We start from the raw sequence: 14,244 nt of genomic DNA on the forward strand, positions 1-14,244 counted from the left end.
TCTTGAAATAGTAGTCTCCTTTTTACGTGCAGAGACCTCTCAATCTCGGGATCAAAAGGTAGTAGTGGACCACCTTGCGACCTGCGCATAAGACGAAACTACAGACAAGATATGAGAATAGTCTAAGGAACGATGTTCCTTAAACTACAAAAAGAATTAAAAACAAACAGCTAGTAATTTAAACAATTGCCTCCCCGGCAACGGCGCCAAAATTTGACACGTCTGTCGCGTACCTGTCAAAAATAAAACCTAACGGTCTCAACTAAAAATGTAGTAGAGGCAGTCGAGTATCGAATCCACAGGGAGGAATGCAACTACAGCTGTCTATCTCTAATTCTAAGGTAACAATTGGGTTTGATTAATTTTTGGTTCTAAACTACGGAGTTGAAAGGAAGAGAAATAAGGCAAGAGCAGTAAAGCAAGAAATGAATTAAACTATCAATAAGAGGGGGACATGTCGGGAATTCGGTTCACTACGGTAGTACAACAACTTAGCAGTAAATGACTCAGACGAACTAATGCGAGACGGATATTAGAAGGTCCTTTCGGTCCACTTCCCACCCTAAAATACCACTAACTTAACTTTCGTCCTCATTAGGGTAGTCTACTGTTTATAGCAGGCCTATTTAATCCAATCTTTCGATCCAGGGTTAATTGTAGCCAGATTAATGGGTGACATAGAAGCGTGCACTCAACTAGGTCGAGAATTAAAGTTATATTGCTATAGTGACAGAGTCTCTTATGTTAATTCGTCTAATTCATTCACTATGTCGTCATTATTCTACCGCAGATCCCCTAATCCCAACATGAAGGGAGATTAGCTACTCATGTCTAGTGATAAACTAACAGCATGTAAATTTCCAGCAGAAAACATAGCGAAATAATAATAAAAAGCAATGATAATTAAATTAGGGCAGAAGAATAATAACAAAAACAAGAATTGAAAGCAACAGAAGGTTAATTATTATTAAAAGGGAAAGAGAATTACAATCCAGCAATTTCCGGCGTAAAGAACGAAATCCGAGCCAAGAAATCCAACGTAGGAAAGTAGCAGTGAAGAAGAAAAAGTAACGTAGCAAGAGTTCTAATAGTTTTCTAAAGTGTACTTAGGGAGTAAAAGAGATGATAAAAAAAATCCTAATAACCTAGTTAAACGTCGGTTAAATAGGAAAACAAACAATGTTTAACGAAAATTAAACACACGGACTGAAATAAAGCCCACGCCCGTGAAAAACCTCTCGATCGAGTAGATTAGACTACTCGATCGACCATCATCTCAGCAGAAATCCCTCGATCGACCAGCAGGGCACTCGATCGAGGACTTGGTCAGGTGCAGATTACTCGATCGAGGAAGGAACCTCTCGATCGAGCCTCAGGGAGCCTTGGAATCACTCGATCGTCCACCAAACAGCTCGATAGACCACTTGGGTCTTCAATTCAGCTCACGTCTTCACCCAAACACCTCGTAATGCGTGCAACAACACTTCAAAGTGCAACATCTCATTCTGGGACAATCCCGTCTCCTCTAAATGCATGCAAAAAGGACGGAAAAGAGCATGGTTCCGCTACTTTCACGATCATTCCTACAAAAAGGACAAAATACACCAAAGTAGCCAATTCGGGGCAAAATACTATAAAAACAGTATATAAATGCATCGAAATACGTGCTGAAATAGGCCAAAAAGACTATAAATTAGGCACGTATCACGCGACTTTAGCGATGTTTCATTCATGAGATTTATTTTGGACCTTGCATGTTTGACACCTTCCCTTTTGGATATCTTTATAACAGGTTCAGGTTTTAAAAATTACAGGTTTTTACTATAATGAACCTATTACAAACATATCCATGCAGTTTTATTCTAGAATTACGTGTTTACTTTTCCGCAATAAATGAGGGTGTCACAGTTGGTATCAGAGCATATTTGCTCCCGACGCACGTTTGTGCACCCCAATATAAATAACTTGACCTTAAGATAATAAACTTGAGAGATGGGTAAGATGGGTAGACTTAGGACCTTATGTTGTAGTCTCTTTGTGTTTGCTCTTTGTTAGGTACTAACCTGTTTGTTGATTGTCATTTAATAATTGTTGCGTTCTTGGATCAATGACCGTGAGCTTATCTATAGCTAATGGAGTTATTACCCTTACAAAAAAAAAAAAAGAAAAAAATTTTGAACTAAAGGTTTTGAAAATATTTTAATGTTTTTCACTGGTTTTAACGTCAATTAGTGTTAAAGCTTGTTATTGGAGACGTCTGATAATTAGTTTTATCATTTGTTGGTGTAAAAATGTATTTTTATGTCTTTGAATTGGAATATTGATGTTCTTGAGTGATCGCCAAGAGTATCTCCGTTCCATTGAAAGGACACTTATATTTTACGAAGATCAAGATTTGGTGCCTAATGCTGAAGATTGAAGATTTGTTCAACCTTTGAAGAATGCTTCTACTTCCTTGAAGATGTTTCTCGTTCTTTGTGTATCTCGCCTTATTCTTAATCTCTTTGTGCTTATCCTCCTTCTAAACTCCCTTCTGTTTTACTTTAAAAGCTACGCTTGTACTCCTAACTTGTCTTTTGTTCCTTGCTAATCCTCCCTTAACGCCATTGGATAGTACTCTTTCTTTTGAGGAATGTTGACCTTGGTTGGAAAACTTGACTCTTGAGGAGATTGTTTGTGTTTGACCCTTTCCTGGTTTTGAGAGGATTTGATGTTGGAAAGACTTAGGTAGTGTGATGAGACATACTTGGTGGTTCTTATACCTATAGATCCTTGATAAAGTGAGTACGTTGGATTGGGGGATTTTGTGTGTCAAGTGTGAGTTGCATTGGTTACTAAGGTTATGGAACATGGCATTGTTGTTTATGTTTGGGATACTAGTGCTTAGTGCTTGACTTAAAATGGATGAAACTGAATGGTGGATTTGAGGATATAGGATTGACTAAGTAGTCGAGTTTGTGATTGGCTTCCATAATCACTTTGGATATGAGGGTTTGATAATGTATAAGTTACCGTGGGAGAAATGTTAAATGTGGGATTATTAGTTGGTTTTAGTGAGTGATATTGATTACTACTTGAGGTATGGTATGAGAGTTCTTGAGTTGAGAGAGACTTAGTATTGAGAAGAATTTGTTAACCCTATAGTTTTATAGACCTTGAGGTCACATTGAGTAGTGGAGATGATGGGATGATGTTGTAGCTGAGTGTAGTTCTGCTTTTGGGAATCCTTAATAAGTAAAAGGGTAGAGAAACTTGAGATCCTATTGATTTTTCAGATTTTGGGGTTGATATGATACTACCTTGTTTTGAAATAAGAGCCTTGTGGAATATTAGAGAAACCATCTCTTGGAGTTTAGAGCTTGGTATTGGGATTCTTGATTGAAGGTTTACCTTTTTGAGGAATCCATAGTTGACACTAGTTGGATACGAATATAGCTTTGTTGGAAGCCTTGACCTTAGGCTTGTGAAAGTTGTTTCTGGATGTTTGAGGATTTGGAGCGATGAGATCACACTTATAGTGGAGTACCTTGTTTCAGGGAATAGATTAGGATGAGGTAACGTAAGCGATTGAGGAAACCCTTGGGAGTGATATGGTTATGAGTTTTGTTGTTAGGAAGTTTTCGGAACCGTTTTGAGTGATGTTGTTGTTTGAGATAAGAGTGTCTGGCGTTTCCTTGTTGTCTAATTTCCCTTTCTCCGTGATCATAAGCGTTACCGTTCATACCTCATTTCCTCGCTTCATCTTGCTTCTTCTTTAAGTTTGACACTCGTATCTTGTGAAACTCTATCTTTGACATCCTTGTAATTTTGACTTCAATTTCTACCCTATGAAATTCATTATAGCTCTCTTGTTGCTTAAGTTTGAGCTCTCTTAACATACTTTGTTTCTATGCTATCTAAGTTACTTTCCTTTTTGTACAACTTCTAAACTTTCAAGCTACCAGTTTCGATTCATTCTTACAAGTTTATGTCACTTCTGCAAACCTAACCTATTTTTAAAGATCTGAAAATGAAAATTTGATTTAGTTCCCTATTCCTTTCTTAATTATAAACTCATTTATCGTAATTTTAATTACTAGACCCGAGATTTCGTTAAGTTTTATCCAATTTCTGTTAACTTTGATCTATTTATGACTCCTTTGTCAAAGTTTAATGTTACACTTTCAGGGATTTGACCCCAATTGAGTTTAAAAGTGAAACCTTTATTTCTATTTTGGCTTTTTGCAAAAGAAAATTTGAGTAGATTACCTTTTCTTTTGATTTTAACGTTGATCGGATGTTAGAACTCGTTATTAGAAACGTTTAATAACTTGTTCTACTCTTGTCGACGAGTGATTTTCGGTTTTAAATTTGTCTTTGACTTGGAAGGTTAGCGTTCTTGTGTGCACAACAAGAGCAATTTCGTTCCATGAATGAGACTTATACATTTGAAAACTTTTCATTAATGTTTCTGAAAGTATTTTGATTTTCGATTTATACAAATGATTTGCCTTTGACCTTATCTTGGATTTGGAATGTGATGTTATTGAATGCGCAACGACAACACTTCCGTTCCTCTGATGAGAATCTGGTTCTGTTGGAAAATTTTATTTGAAACTTTTGAAAGAATTTTGATTCTTACGATAAGTGACCTTTTAAATGTTTTGGTTACCGATTCCAATTTCAGTTTTATTTTTATAACCTTTCATTTATACTTTCAAGTTTCGAGGACGAAACTTTTTAAAAGATGGGGTGATTGTAACACCCCGTATTTTATTAAGATGGATAAAATTCTTTTAATTGCTATTTTGAATTTAATTACATCATTTAACGATTTATATATATATGCTTAGCTAATTAATTAATTTCATCATAATTCAATACGTTAATTTTAATAATCATTAATAAGTTTATTTAAAGTTAGTTCGAGTTTATTGAAATTAGTTCGAGTTTATTTATTTAATAATTTCCGTTTCTTTACGAGTCCTTATGAAAGTTGTTTTAAGTGAACCCGAGATGGATTTTGGGAACAAAACCGTCCAATTAGCTATTTTGAGCTTATTTCACTAAATTAGCAATTTTTATTAATATCCGTTAGTTTTGTAAAAATCGCTAATAATTCCGATTCAAGCTGATATTGTATTATTTACGTTAACTAGCTGAGTTTATTTTATTTTCACTCATTAAATTTATTTATTATTGATTCCGTTTTATTACTGAAACTTTTACTTAAATCGGTTAAATTTAACTCGAAACGGTTTTAATAACGATCGAAGTTTCTTAACGATGAAGAAACGTACGTATAATATATAGCAGGCTAGCAGGCACGTCACTCATTCTTTCATTTCCCACGTCTCTTTTGTTCTTCTTCGTCCTTCTTCGTCCTTCTGTTTGTTCCTTCTTCAACCTTTGTCTATAATCCGTCCTGGTGCTCCGTTTGTCATCCGTTTTCAACTATTTTTGTTCCATAGCGCTCCTTTCGTCGTTCTCGTCAATCCGTTGTAAGTAAAATTCATTTTCGTTATGTATTTTTACAAACCCAATTTATATTTTTAGCTTTGTTTATTATAAGACGGTTGTATGTACTAAAATAGACGGTCTGGTAAAATATTTGTTAGTCATAAATGATTAGTTCAATCGGAAAAAGGTAATAATGATAGGTTACTAAGTATTACTTGTTAAATTTGTGTATTTTGAAAGCTGGTTAGTCTGTTTTATAGTTGAGACGGTGTATAATTATATATAGGGATCATTATGGATGTTAATTAGTCAGTTGTATAGTTTAGACGGTGTATACTGATATGTGGAGATGATTGAGACGGTGTATACTGACCTCTAGGGATCATTTGGGATGCTAGCTAGTAAGTGGTATATTTGAGACGGTGTATACTGACATGTAGGGATTGTTTTGGGATGCTATTTGGGATCTTGTTTAGTTGTGGTATTGTGCAAGAAATTAGGATCATTTTTGAGTCCGCTTTGCAGTACTTTGGGACATTTTTGGGACTGTTTTTTGACTCGGTTTTAGGACTGGTTTAGGATTGATTGAACTCTGTTTTGGTACGCTTTTTGTGCACCTTCGATTGTTTTGGGACAAATCGAAATGGAGGGCTGTGTGGGCTGTTTTGGCCTCGGTTTTAGGAGCCGTGACAGGCTGAGTTGGGCTCAGTTTTGGGACGGATAAAATGGTGCTTTATGGGACTGTTTCTAGGGCGTAAAAGTTGTGACAATTTTCTTGGTATGCCTGTCAAAAGGGAGGGTCATAATGGTTTATGAACATAAGACAGTAGCTAATGAATATGTTTACATGTTTTGATTTAAATTAATTTCCGTCTCATATTTTATATAACGATAATTCGTTAATATCGTCCTTTCACATAATTATTTTAGGTGGCTCATATGTGGTTGAAGATGAAGAGTAATTTTGGGTTTTAGAAGCTTTCTCAAGTTTATTGCTTGTCTCTTTGCTAGCTTAAGGTAACTATTCCGAGTTACTCGACGAATTAATGTCACATAAGTAGTAAATGTGGTGCCTGTTGTTTGTTAAGTGTTTAGGTGATTGATAATGTTTTACTTTAATTTTTCACATGATAGAAATTGGAAATAGCATGAGAATAATATAGCGATAAAATTTGTAATTTGGGCCAAAGTAGGCCAAGACTCGAAAGTGGGCAGATTGACCGAACGAGTTTGGTCAAGCTAGGTTTAAACCATCGACCTCGATTTGACCGATGACCCGTCGCGGGACTCGGGTCGAGGGTTTGTCTTTGAGGTGAGATTGGTTGTTATTGGAAATTTCATGTTATGTCTTGATAATTGTAATTATCATTTCACATGTTGGTTGTTGGATGAATTGGCTGCCTTATACTTCAGTCGTGTTGCCTCTTTGCCATTTTAGTTTGTTCTCATGAATTATGAAATTAACGGTTAGCTGGAATTTGGATTATTATTGATATTGAGGATATTGTTGGATTGTCTGCTGAATAGACATTTATATAGCCTTTCACATGATAGAATATTAGAATTCATGTTGGTAAGTAGGACTTTTTGCCCTCTTATGGTTAAGTGGGTGTCTTACCTGACTTGTGTGGTGAGTCTTGTGTGGTGTAGGCTAAAGTATTCAAGCTGGGACTAGCTGGGACTAGGTCCTAGGTGAGTACTTCGGCCTTCATCATAGATAGGTCTTTATAGTCTTTGACGAGTATATGTTCACTGCTTGATAGCCTTTGTGTTCCTGACTAGTGGATGTTTATCCAAGTTGGGGCATGACCTCAGTTACTTATTTTGATAGTAAGTGGTCAGCTTAAGTACTAGCCAACCCTTCGGTGGTGTCCTTAGGGTACTCACTTCACTTTGTTTTAAAAAAAAGTTGTGGGTCTTGGGTGCGGTGGTGTGTATCCGCATGTCTAGGTCTGCGCAGATTTTAGGCTAGGGTTGTGTTGTCTCTTGGCCATGTTTTATTAATATTAACCGCTGAGCCAAGATACCGGTTCGATTACCTTCCCTACCTCGTGGTATAGACTCGAGTTACAAAGTGACTATTGACGGGACTAAGAACTTATGCCTGTCTTTGATATATTGCCCTTTCTTGTATGGTGATTCTATGAATCATAGAAGGTGAGATGCAAGCCGGCTATGGTTGATAGAGTTTGGATTCCTGGATGTTATGTGACTCACATGATAGTGTAGCTTGAGTCGGTCTAGTATTCACATGCTAGGACTATGTGTTGTTATATTGTTGTTCACATGATAAGCACGATTGTCTAGCATCTATATGCTAAGGCATTGTGTGATTCGAATTCATATTCTTATGTTTACATGTTATATTAATTATGACATTTCGTGGCTGGGAGAACTCGGAGTTACTCCCCACTGACTGTGGCTTTCGTATTTGTATAAAATGCGAATGACAGGTAGGTGATGCATATATGGGGTACATGGACGAGCTAGCGAGCAAAGTAACCTTGAGACCTAGACTGGTTTTATTTTATTGTGACCCTTAAACCCTTTTTATGTCACATACATTTTAGGGACATATGTCTCCCTTTCTCATATTTGGTTTGTATAACTTTGTTTCGCGACTTTAGCGATGTTTCATTCATGAGATTTATTTTGGACCTTGCATGTTTGACACCTTCCCTTTTGGATATCTTTATAACAGGTTCAGGTTTTAAAAATTACAGGTTTTTACTATAATGAACCTATTACAAACATATCTATGCAGTTTTATTCTAGAATTACGTGTTTACTTTTCCGCAATAAATGAGGGTGTCACAGGGGGGGGGGGCAATGATAGGCTTTTGGAATGTGAGGGGATTGAATAGTCCAGCTAAGCAGAAGTACATTAAATGGTTCCTTCACCATCATCAGGTTGGATTATTTGGTCTCCCTGAGACGAAGGTTAAGCCTTCGTCTCTAAATGGAGTTAGGGATAATATTTGTAATGGTTGGTGTGTTTCTACAAATACTCAGTACCATAAAGGTGGAAGAGTTTGGATCTTATGGAAACCTAATCTGTTCAATGTTCAATTTATTGAGTACAATGCTCAATTTATACATTCTATTGTTAAGGATCTTGCTAATGGGTCAATCTTTCACTTCACTATTGTCTATGCCTTTAATGGTATACAAGAGAGAAAGTCCTTATGGAGTAGATTAATTGCCTTCAGCCTGAGTATACAGGGGCCTTGGTTCATAGGGGGAGATTTTAATGCTGTCCTTAAACCTAGTGAACGATTGGGAGGAGGAAATGGAAGATTTTCAAAATTGTCTTGAGCAGTGTAGTATGGTGGATATGCCTGCAACTGGTTCTTTCTACACCTGGAATAACAAACAAGAAGCAGCTACTAGAGTGTTTAGCAGGCTTGATAGAGCCCTTGTTAATCATGATTGGACTGAGCAGAGACCTGATTATTATGCTCACTTTCATACAGAGGGGTACTTTGATCACACGCCTTGTTTGATACAGAAGATTTCTGATATTGGCCTTAGGAAGGGGAGTTTTAAATATTTTAACATGTGGAGTGACTCTGATCTTTTTATCCCTTGTGTCACTCAGATTTGGGGGACTTGCATTCAGGGTACTCCTATGTTTCAGTTTGTAAGGAAGGTTAAGTTACTCAAAAAACCCTTGAAACTGTTGAATAGGGAATTATTTGCTGATATTGAGAATAATACTATGAGGGCGTGGAAGCACTTGGAGCATATTCAGATGAAAATTAGAACTGATCCTTCTAATGCTGATCTGATTGGAATGGAAATCAATGCATCTAAAGAGTATACTGAGCTTCAGAAGGCCTGTGATAGCTTTCTGCTGCAGAAATCCAAAGCCACCTGGATTTGTAGTGGGGATAATAACTCAAAGCTCTTTCACAGTTATATGAAACAAAGGCAGGCTAAGAACAAAGTTTTCAGGATTGCAGATGAGCAGGGCAATTGGCTAACTGACCCTGATAGTATTCACAAAGCTTTTTTATCCTTTTACCAAGATCTGTTGGGGGGGACTACAGCTGTGCAGGCTGTTAATGCTCAGGTTGTTCAGAAGGGCCCCTGCTGCAGTGAGGAGCTCTGTGCTGAACTAGGTACTCCTGTTACTGATGATGAAATCAGGGATGCTCTCTTCCATATTCCTGGCCATAAAGCACCAGGCACTGATGGATTCACTAGTGCCTTTTACAAGGATGCCTGGCAAGTGATTGGAGAGGACGTTTGCACTGTTGTGAAGGATTTCTTTCTCAATGGTAGGCTTTTAAAACAAGTGAATCATACCTTGGTTTCACTTGTTCCCAAAGTGGACTTGCCTCAAACTGTTGGACAGTTTAGGCCAATATCATGTTGCAATGTTATATACAAAGTGATATCCAAACTATTATGTACCAGATTGGCTAGGGTTCTGCCTCACATTATTAGCCCTACTCAAGGAGGTTTTGTTAAAAGGAGAAACATTATTGAGAATATTCTTGTTTGTCAGGACATCATTAGACTTTACAAGAGAACTGTTGTTTCTCCAAGATGCCTCATCAAAGTTGATTTGAAAAAGGCTTATGACTCAGTGAACTGGCAATTCCTCAGTCAAATGCTTGATGCTTTACTATTTCCTGCTCACTTCAAGAAGCTTATTATGGAATGTGTGTCTAGTGTTTCCTATTCTCTTGTCCTTAATGGTAATAGCTTTGGTTTTTTTCATGGGAAGAAGGGGCTCAGGCAGGGAGATCCCCTCTCCCCTTTATTGTTCACCATAGCTATGGAATACCTCACCAGGATTCTTAACTTTACAACTGAAGTTTTGCCTTTCAAACATCATTCCCTCTGTAGGAAGCTAAAGTTATCTCATCTGATGTTTGCTGACGACCTTTTATTGTTCTCAAAAGGAGACTATCCCTCTATCATGCTCCTGTTAAGGTCCTTTGCCACATTTTCTAAAGCTTCTGGTTTGGAGATGAATAATGCAAAACCTAACATTTATTTTAATGGGGTGCATAACTCTATCAAACAGCAACTCATAGCCTGTTCAGGGTGTGTTGAGGGTCAGATTCTTTTCAGATATCTAAGAGACCATATAGCTGCTGGTAAATTGGGAAAAAAGGAGTGTAAGATCCTGGTGGAGAAGATTGTTGACAGAATCAGAATGCTTGGTGCAAGGAAGATCTCCTATGCTGGTAGACTCACCCTTGTTAAGTCTGTTCTTACTTCTCTTTTTTTCTTATTGGGCAAATATTTTCCTTATTCCTAAGGGAGTGTTGAAACAAATTGATAATATTTGTCGTAATTACTTGTGGGATGGCACTAGCAATTATATGAGGGTGCCTCTAGTTGGATGGGATCACATTTGTACCCCTAAGAGTGAAGGTGGTCTTGGCATTAGGAATAGTTATCACTGGAATATGGCCACTTTTGGGAAGTTAGTGTGGTGGATTTATAGCAAGCCGGATAGTTTATGGGTAAAGTGGGTGCATCAAATTTATATAAAAGGCTCTCCCTGGTCTGATTATATTCCTAAAAGCCATATGAGTGGCAACTGGAAGGCTATATGTAAGACCAGGGATACGTTTCTGACTGGTTACTCACAGGGTGTTTGGCTTGCTGATATGAGGGGATATTCTGTAAAGTCTGGTTATGATTGGATCAGACTTAAGGAAACAAAAGTGGGATGGGCTAAGCTAATCTGGAATCATGTTGCTCTTCCTAAGCATTCTTTTGTGAATTGGCTGATAATGAGGAATGTTCTGAATAAAAAAGAGAAACTGCACAGGTTAGGCATCAGTTATGATGATTTATGCTGCATATGCCAAGCTGGGTCTGAGACAGTGACACATCTTTTCCAACAGTGTCAGTATTACAGAGAGATCTTGCTACTTGTTTGCAACTGGATGAAGATCACTGAACCGCAGGGGAATTGTATCATTTGGACTGGTAGAAGGAAATTGACACAGGTTCAGCGGAATGTTTGCTTATCTGTGTTCATGGCTGTTACTTATGCTGTATGGCAGCAGCGTAATTCAGCGTGTTTAGAAGGAGTTATTTTGCGACCTACTGCTTTATTCATTCAGTGTAAAAATCTGATGAAAATCAGACTTCTTAATCAGATAAGTAGGGTCAAAGTGTCTAAGGATAGAGATTGGATTACTAGTCTTGTAACCTAAATTATGATGTATCTTGCTTACTTGGTTTGAGCTTAATGAGAATTACTTACCTTTCACCAAAAAAATATTATGTAATGTTGTACGTACTTAAATTATGTAAATATAGTGATTGAACCAAATTAAACAATATTAATTATAATCTGAACAATGAGAAATGTTGTCAATTAAATCCAATATAGGTAGTGGCCCTGAATTTAAGGAAACTATTTGACTTGTTGACTTTCAACCACAGACTGACACATCAGCTCTGTGGTTGTTCTTTTAATAAAGAGGATAGGAAAGAGGATACTCAAGACTATATGCGTGAAATATCAGTAGTATCAATTATAAAACGACCCGTTCGGGAATGCATGTTAGTTAGTATTGGTAAATAGCAAGTCTTATTATAGACGGATATATCAGTTTATAGCAAGAAGACGGGTCAAATATTCTTAAAGTAGTAACATTTTTAGGCCCTACCACGCAAGTTGTTATTTATCTTATGCGTAATGTGATATGTTAATTGACACGTCTTTAGTTATAGACGTATAGTTGCCGTTGTTTGGGCTAAAAATAGCATAATAAAGAAGGCCCATTTGATAAAATAAAGACTATGAAAGAAGTGATGAGGAGGAAGGGGGCCCGCGGTCAGGAAAAGGGGAAACGGGCTTGAGAAGGATCAAGAGCTCGTCATAGAAGGTGCCCGTGTTAAGGAAATGAGTGTCAGGGAGAAGTTAGGGAGATCGGGGAGAATTGGCAAGGGAGTCCGGGTTTGGAAAGAAGTCCTTATGGAAATAATATTCCCTTTCCATATTCAAGGTAGGATATATCTATGGTTCTTACCCTATAAATAGCCGAGGAAGCAAATCAAGAAGGGATTCATCATCATATCCAAGACATCCGCACTTACGCATTCACATCAAATTCCATGGCATACCATATTCAAATATACGTTCACCTGAGATCTTGTAGGCCAGACACCTAGCGTCAGCGAGATTAGTATAAACATTACTATTGTAATCATCCTCCTATTCGTATAGTGCAATACTTGACAGGGTACCGTCCCTCCCGCGGTTGTTCCCACATTGGGTTTTCAGCGTCACCAAAATCTTACGTGTCAATTTACATTACGCGCTTTACTTTCCTATTTACTCAACGACGAACGAACAAACATACATCCAACCAACGAATATAGACTACATTGACCCTAATTAATCGATTTGGGTAAAAATACCTAAACAGTTTGGCGCCCACCGTGGGGCATTGTGGTCGTCAATCGGTGATATCCTAGATACACAATTGATAAGCAAGCATCTGAAGCCGTGTCGGGGAGCAGGCATCCATCGCCACCACCACCATCTACTCAAAATCCAACATCAACAGTGGCCACGCAGGCTCCCGGACATACCTCAAGAGTCATACCGACAACAAAAGCTTCTTTACCTCCTAAGACCCCCTATTTGTCTCAACTCGGACCAGATCGGACAAAGGAACATCAAGCTCGAGGCATCACTCCGCCGCCGGCCCCACGCAAACTCGCTCGCGCGGCGTGGAAAATCTTTAAAGCTATGGAAAACATGAGAGAAGACCAAAGGAGAGCAGATCTTTGAGGTAAGAAGGAGAGACAGAGAGCTCTGGGCACAAATTGATCTCCTAAAGCAGCAGTCCAACACTCCAGCGAACAGGACAGGTGAAGGGAGATCTCCCTTGGTAGATCTGAAACAAGGAGCATCAGGCAGCAGGCAGATACTAGCTAAAATAATTACAAGATTAGATTTAGCTACGATACCGTCAGATGGGAGAATAACCCCACGAGGGTTAGGATACCTCACACAGATAATGGCGCGGCCCACTAGTCTGCGTAGGGATACAAACAGGTGGCCTCCTCGTTAGCGAGTCCTACAAAGAATCGATCGACACCGTAGCAGAGATCCGAGTCAAACAAAGCAAATAGCGCGGCGCAGGAGACAGTCGTTACTACAGCCCCCTGGCTGCCGGAGCCTATCAGAACCTTCCAGGGCCCGGATCAGGAGGAAATATGCAAACAACTGACAAGCGAACCCCAGATTCAGCCAATATAACTAATCAACAGTACTTGGAGCTAAAGGAGATGCTGAGCAGGGTTCATGGGCTACCACCCCCACTCGAGAAAGCAGCTCTAGACAGTTAGGCCAACTCACCATTCGTGGACACCATATCCATCACACCCATGCCAAAGGGATTCACAAATCCAAACATGCCTCTCTTCGACGGCACAGCAGATCCCTTTGATCATGTTAGCCAATACAAGCAGAAAATTATGACGGTAACAGGTGTAGGGCAAGTCAAGGAAGCTTGCATGTGCAAAGGGTTCGGGTCCACCCTAACAGGACCGACACTCTGATGGTTTGTAAGCCTGCCCAACAGGTCGATATCTACATTTGCTGAATTGGTGAACGCATTTACTCAACAGTTCGCAAGCAGCAGAAAGCCACAGAAGCACGCAGGAGACCTGTACAGAATCGTCCAGGGAGCAGGAGAGAGCATTGGAGAATACAATACCAGATTTAACAATGAGAAGGTAGAAGTACGAGAGTGTGATGTCTCAACAGCAGTAGAAGCCTTCAGAAGAGGCCTCCACCACGACTCTGACCTATATAAGCAG

The 14,244-nt window shown here is 38.6% G+C and overlaps 1 protein-coding gene and 1 long non-coding RNA gene across 2 annotated transcripts; both read left to right on the forward strand.

Annotated features, from left to right (window-relative positions):
* Positions 1-6,374: 6,374 nt before the first annotated feature.
* LOC141598446 (uncharacterized) lies at positions 6,375-8,089 on the forward strand. The gene is made up of 2 exons (XR_012523516.1): positions 6,375-6,456; positions 7,893-8,089. It is a non-coding gene; the product is annotated as an uncharacterized LOC141598446 (long non-coding RNA).
* A 2,686-nt stretch (positions 8,090-10,775) lies between these two features.
* Positions 10,776-11,621, forward strand: LOC141602086 (uncharacterized). Its single transcript, XM_074422398.1, has one exon. It carries the CDS (start codon positions 10,776-10,778, stop codon positions 11,619-11,621), a length of 846 nt encoding a protein of 281 aa, XP_074278499.1.
* Positions 11,622-14,244: the final 2,623 nt, after the last annotated feature.

Source organism: Silene latifolia, chromosome 9, assembly GCF_048544455.1.
Source record: "Silene latifolia isolate original U9 population chromosome 9, ASM4854445v1, whole genome shotgun sequence".
Taxonomy (NCBI): domain Eukaryota; kingdom Viridiplantae; phylum Streptophyta; class Magnoliopsida; order Caryophyllales; family Caryophyllaceae; genus Silene; species Silene latifolia.

What these genes read in the sequence shown, in the direction of transcription:
- LOC141602086 (XM_074422398.1), top strand. Translation starts at nt 10,776, where the DNA reads ATGAGGGTGCCTCTAGTTGGATGGGATCACATTTGTACCCCTAAGAGT.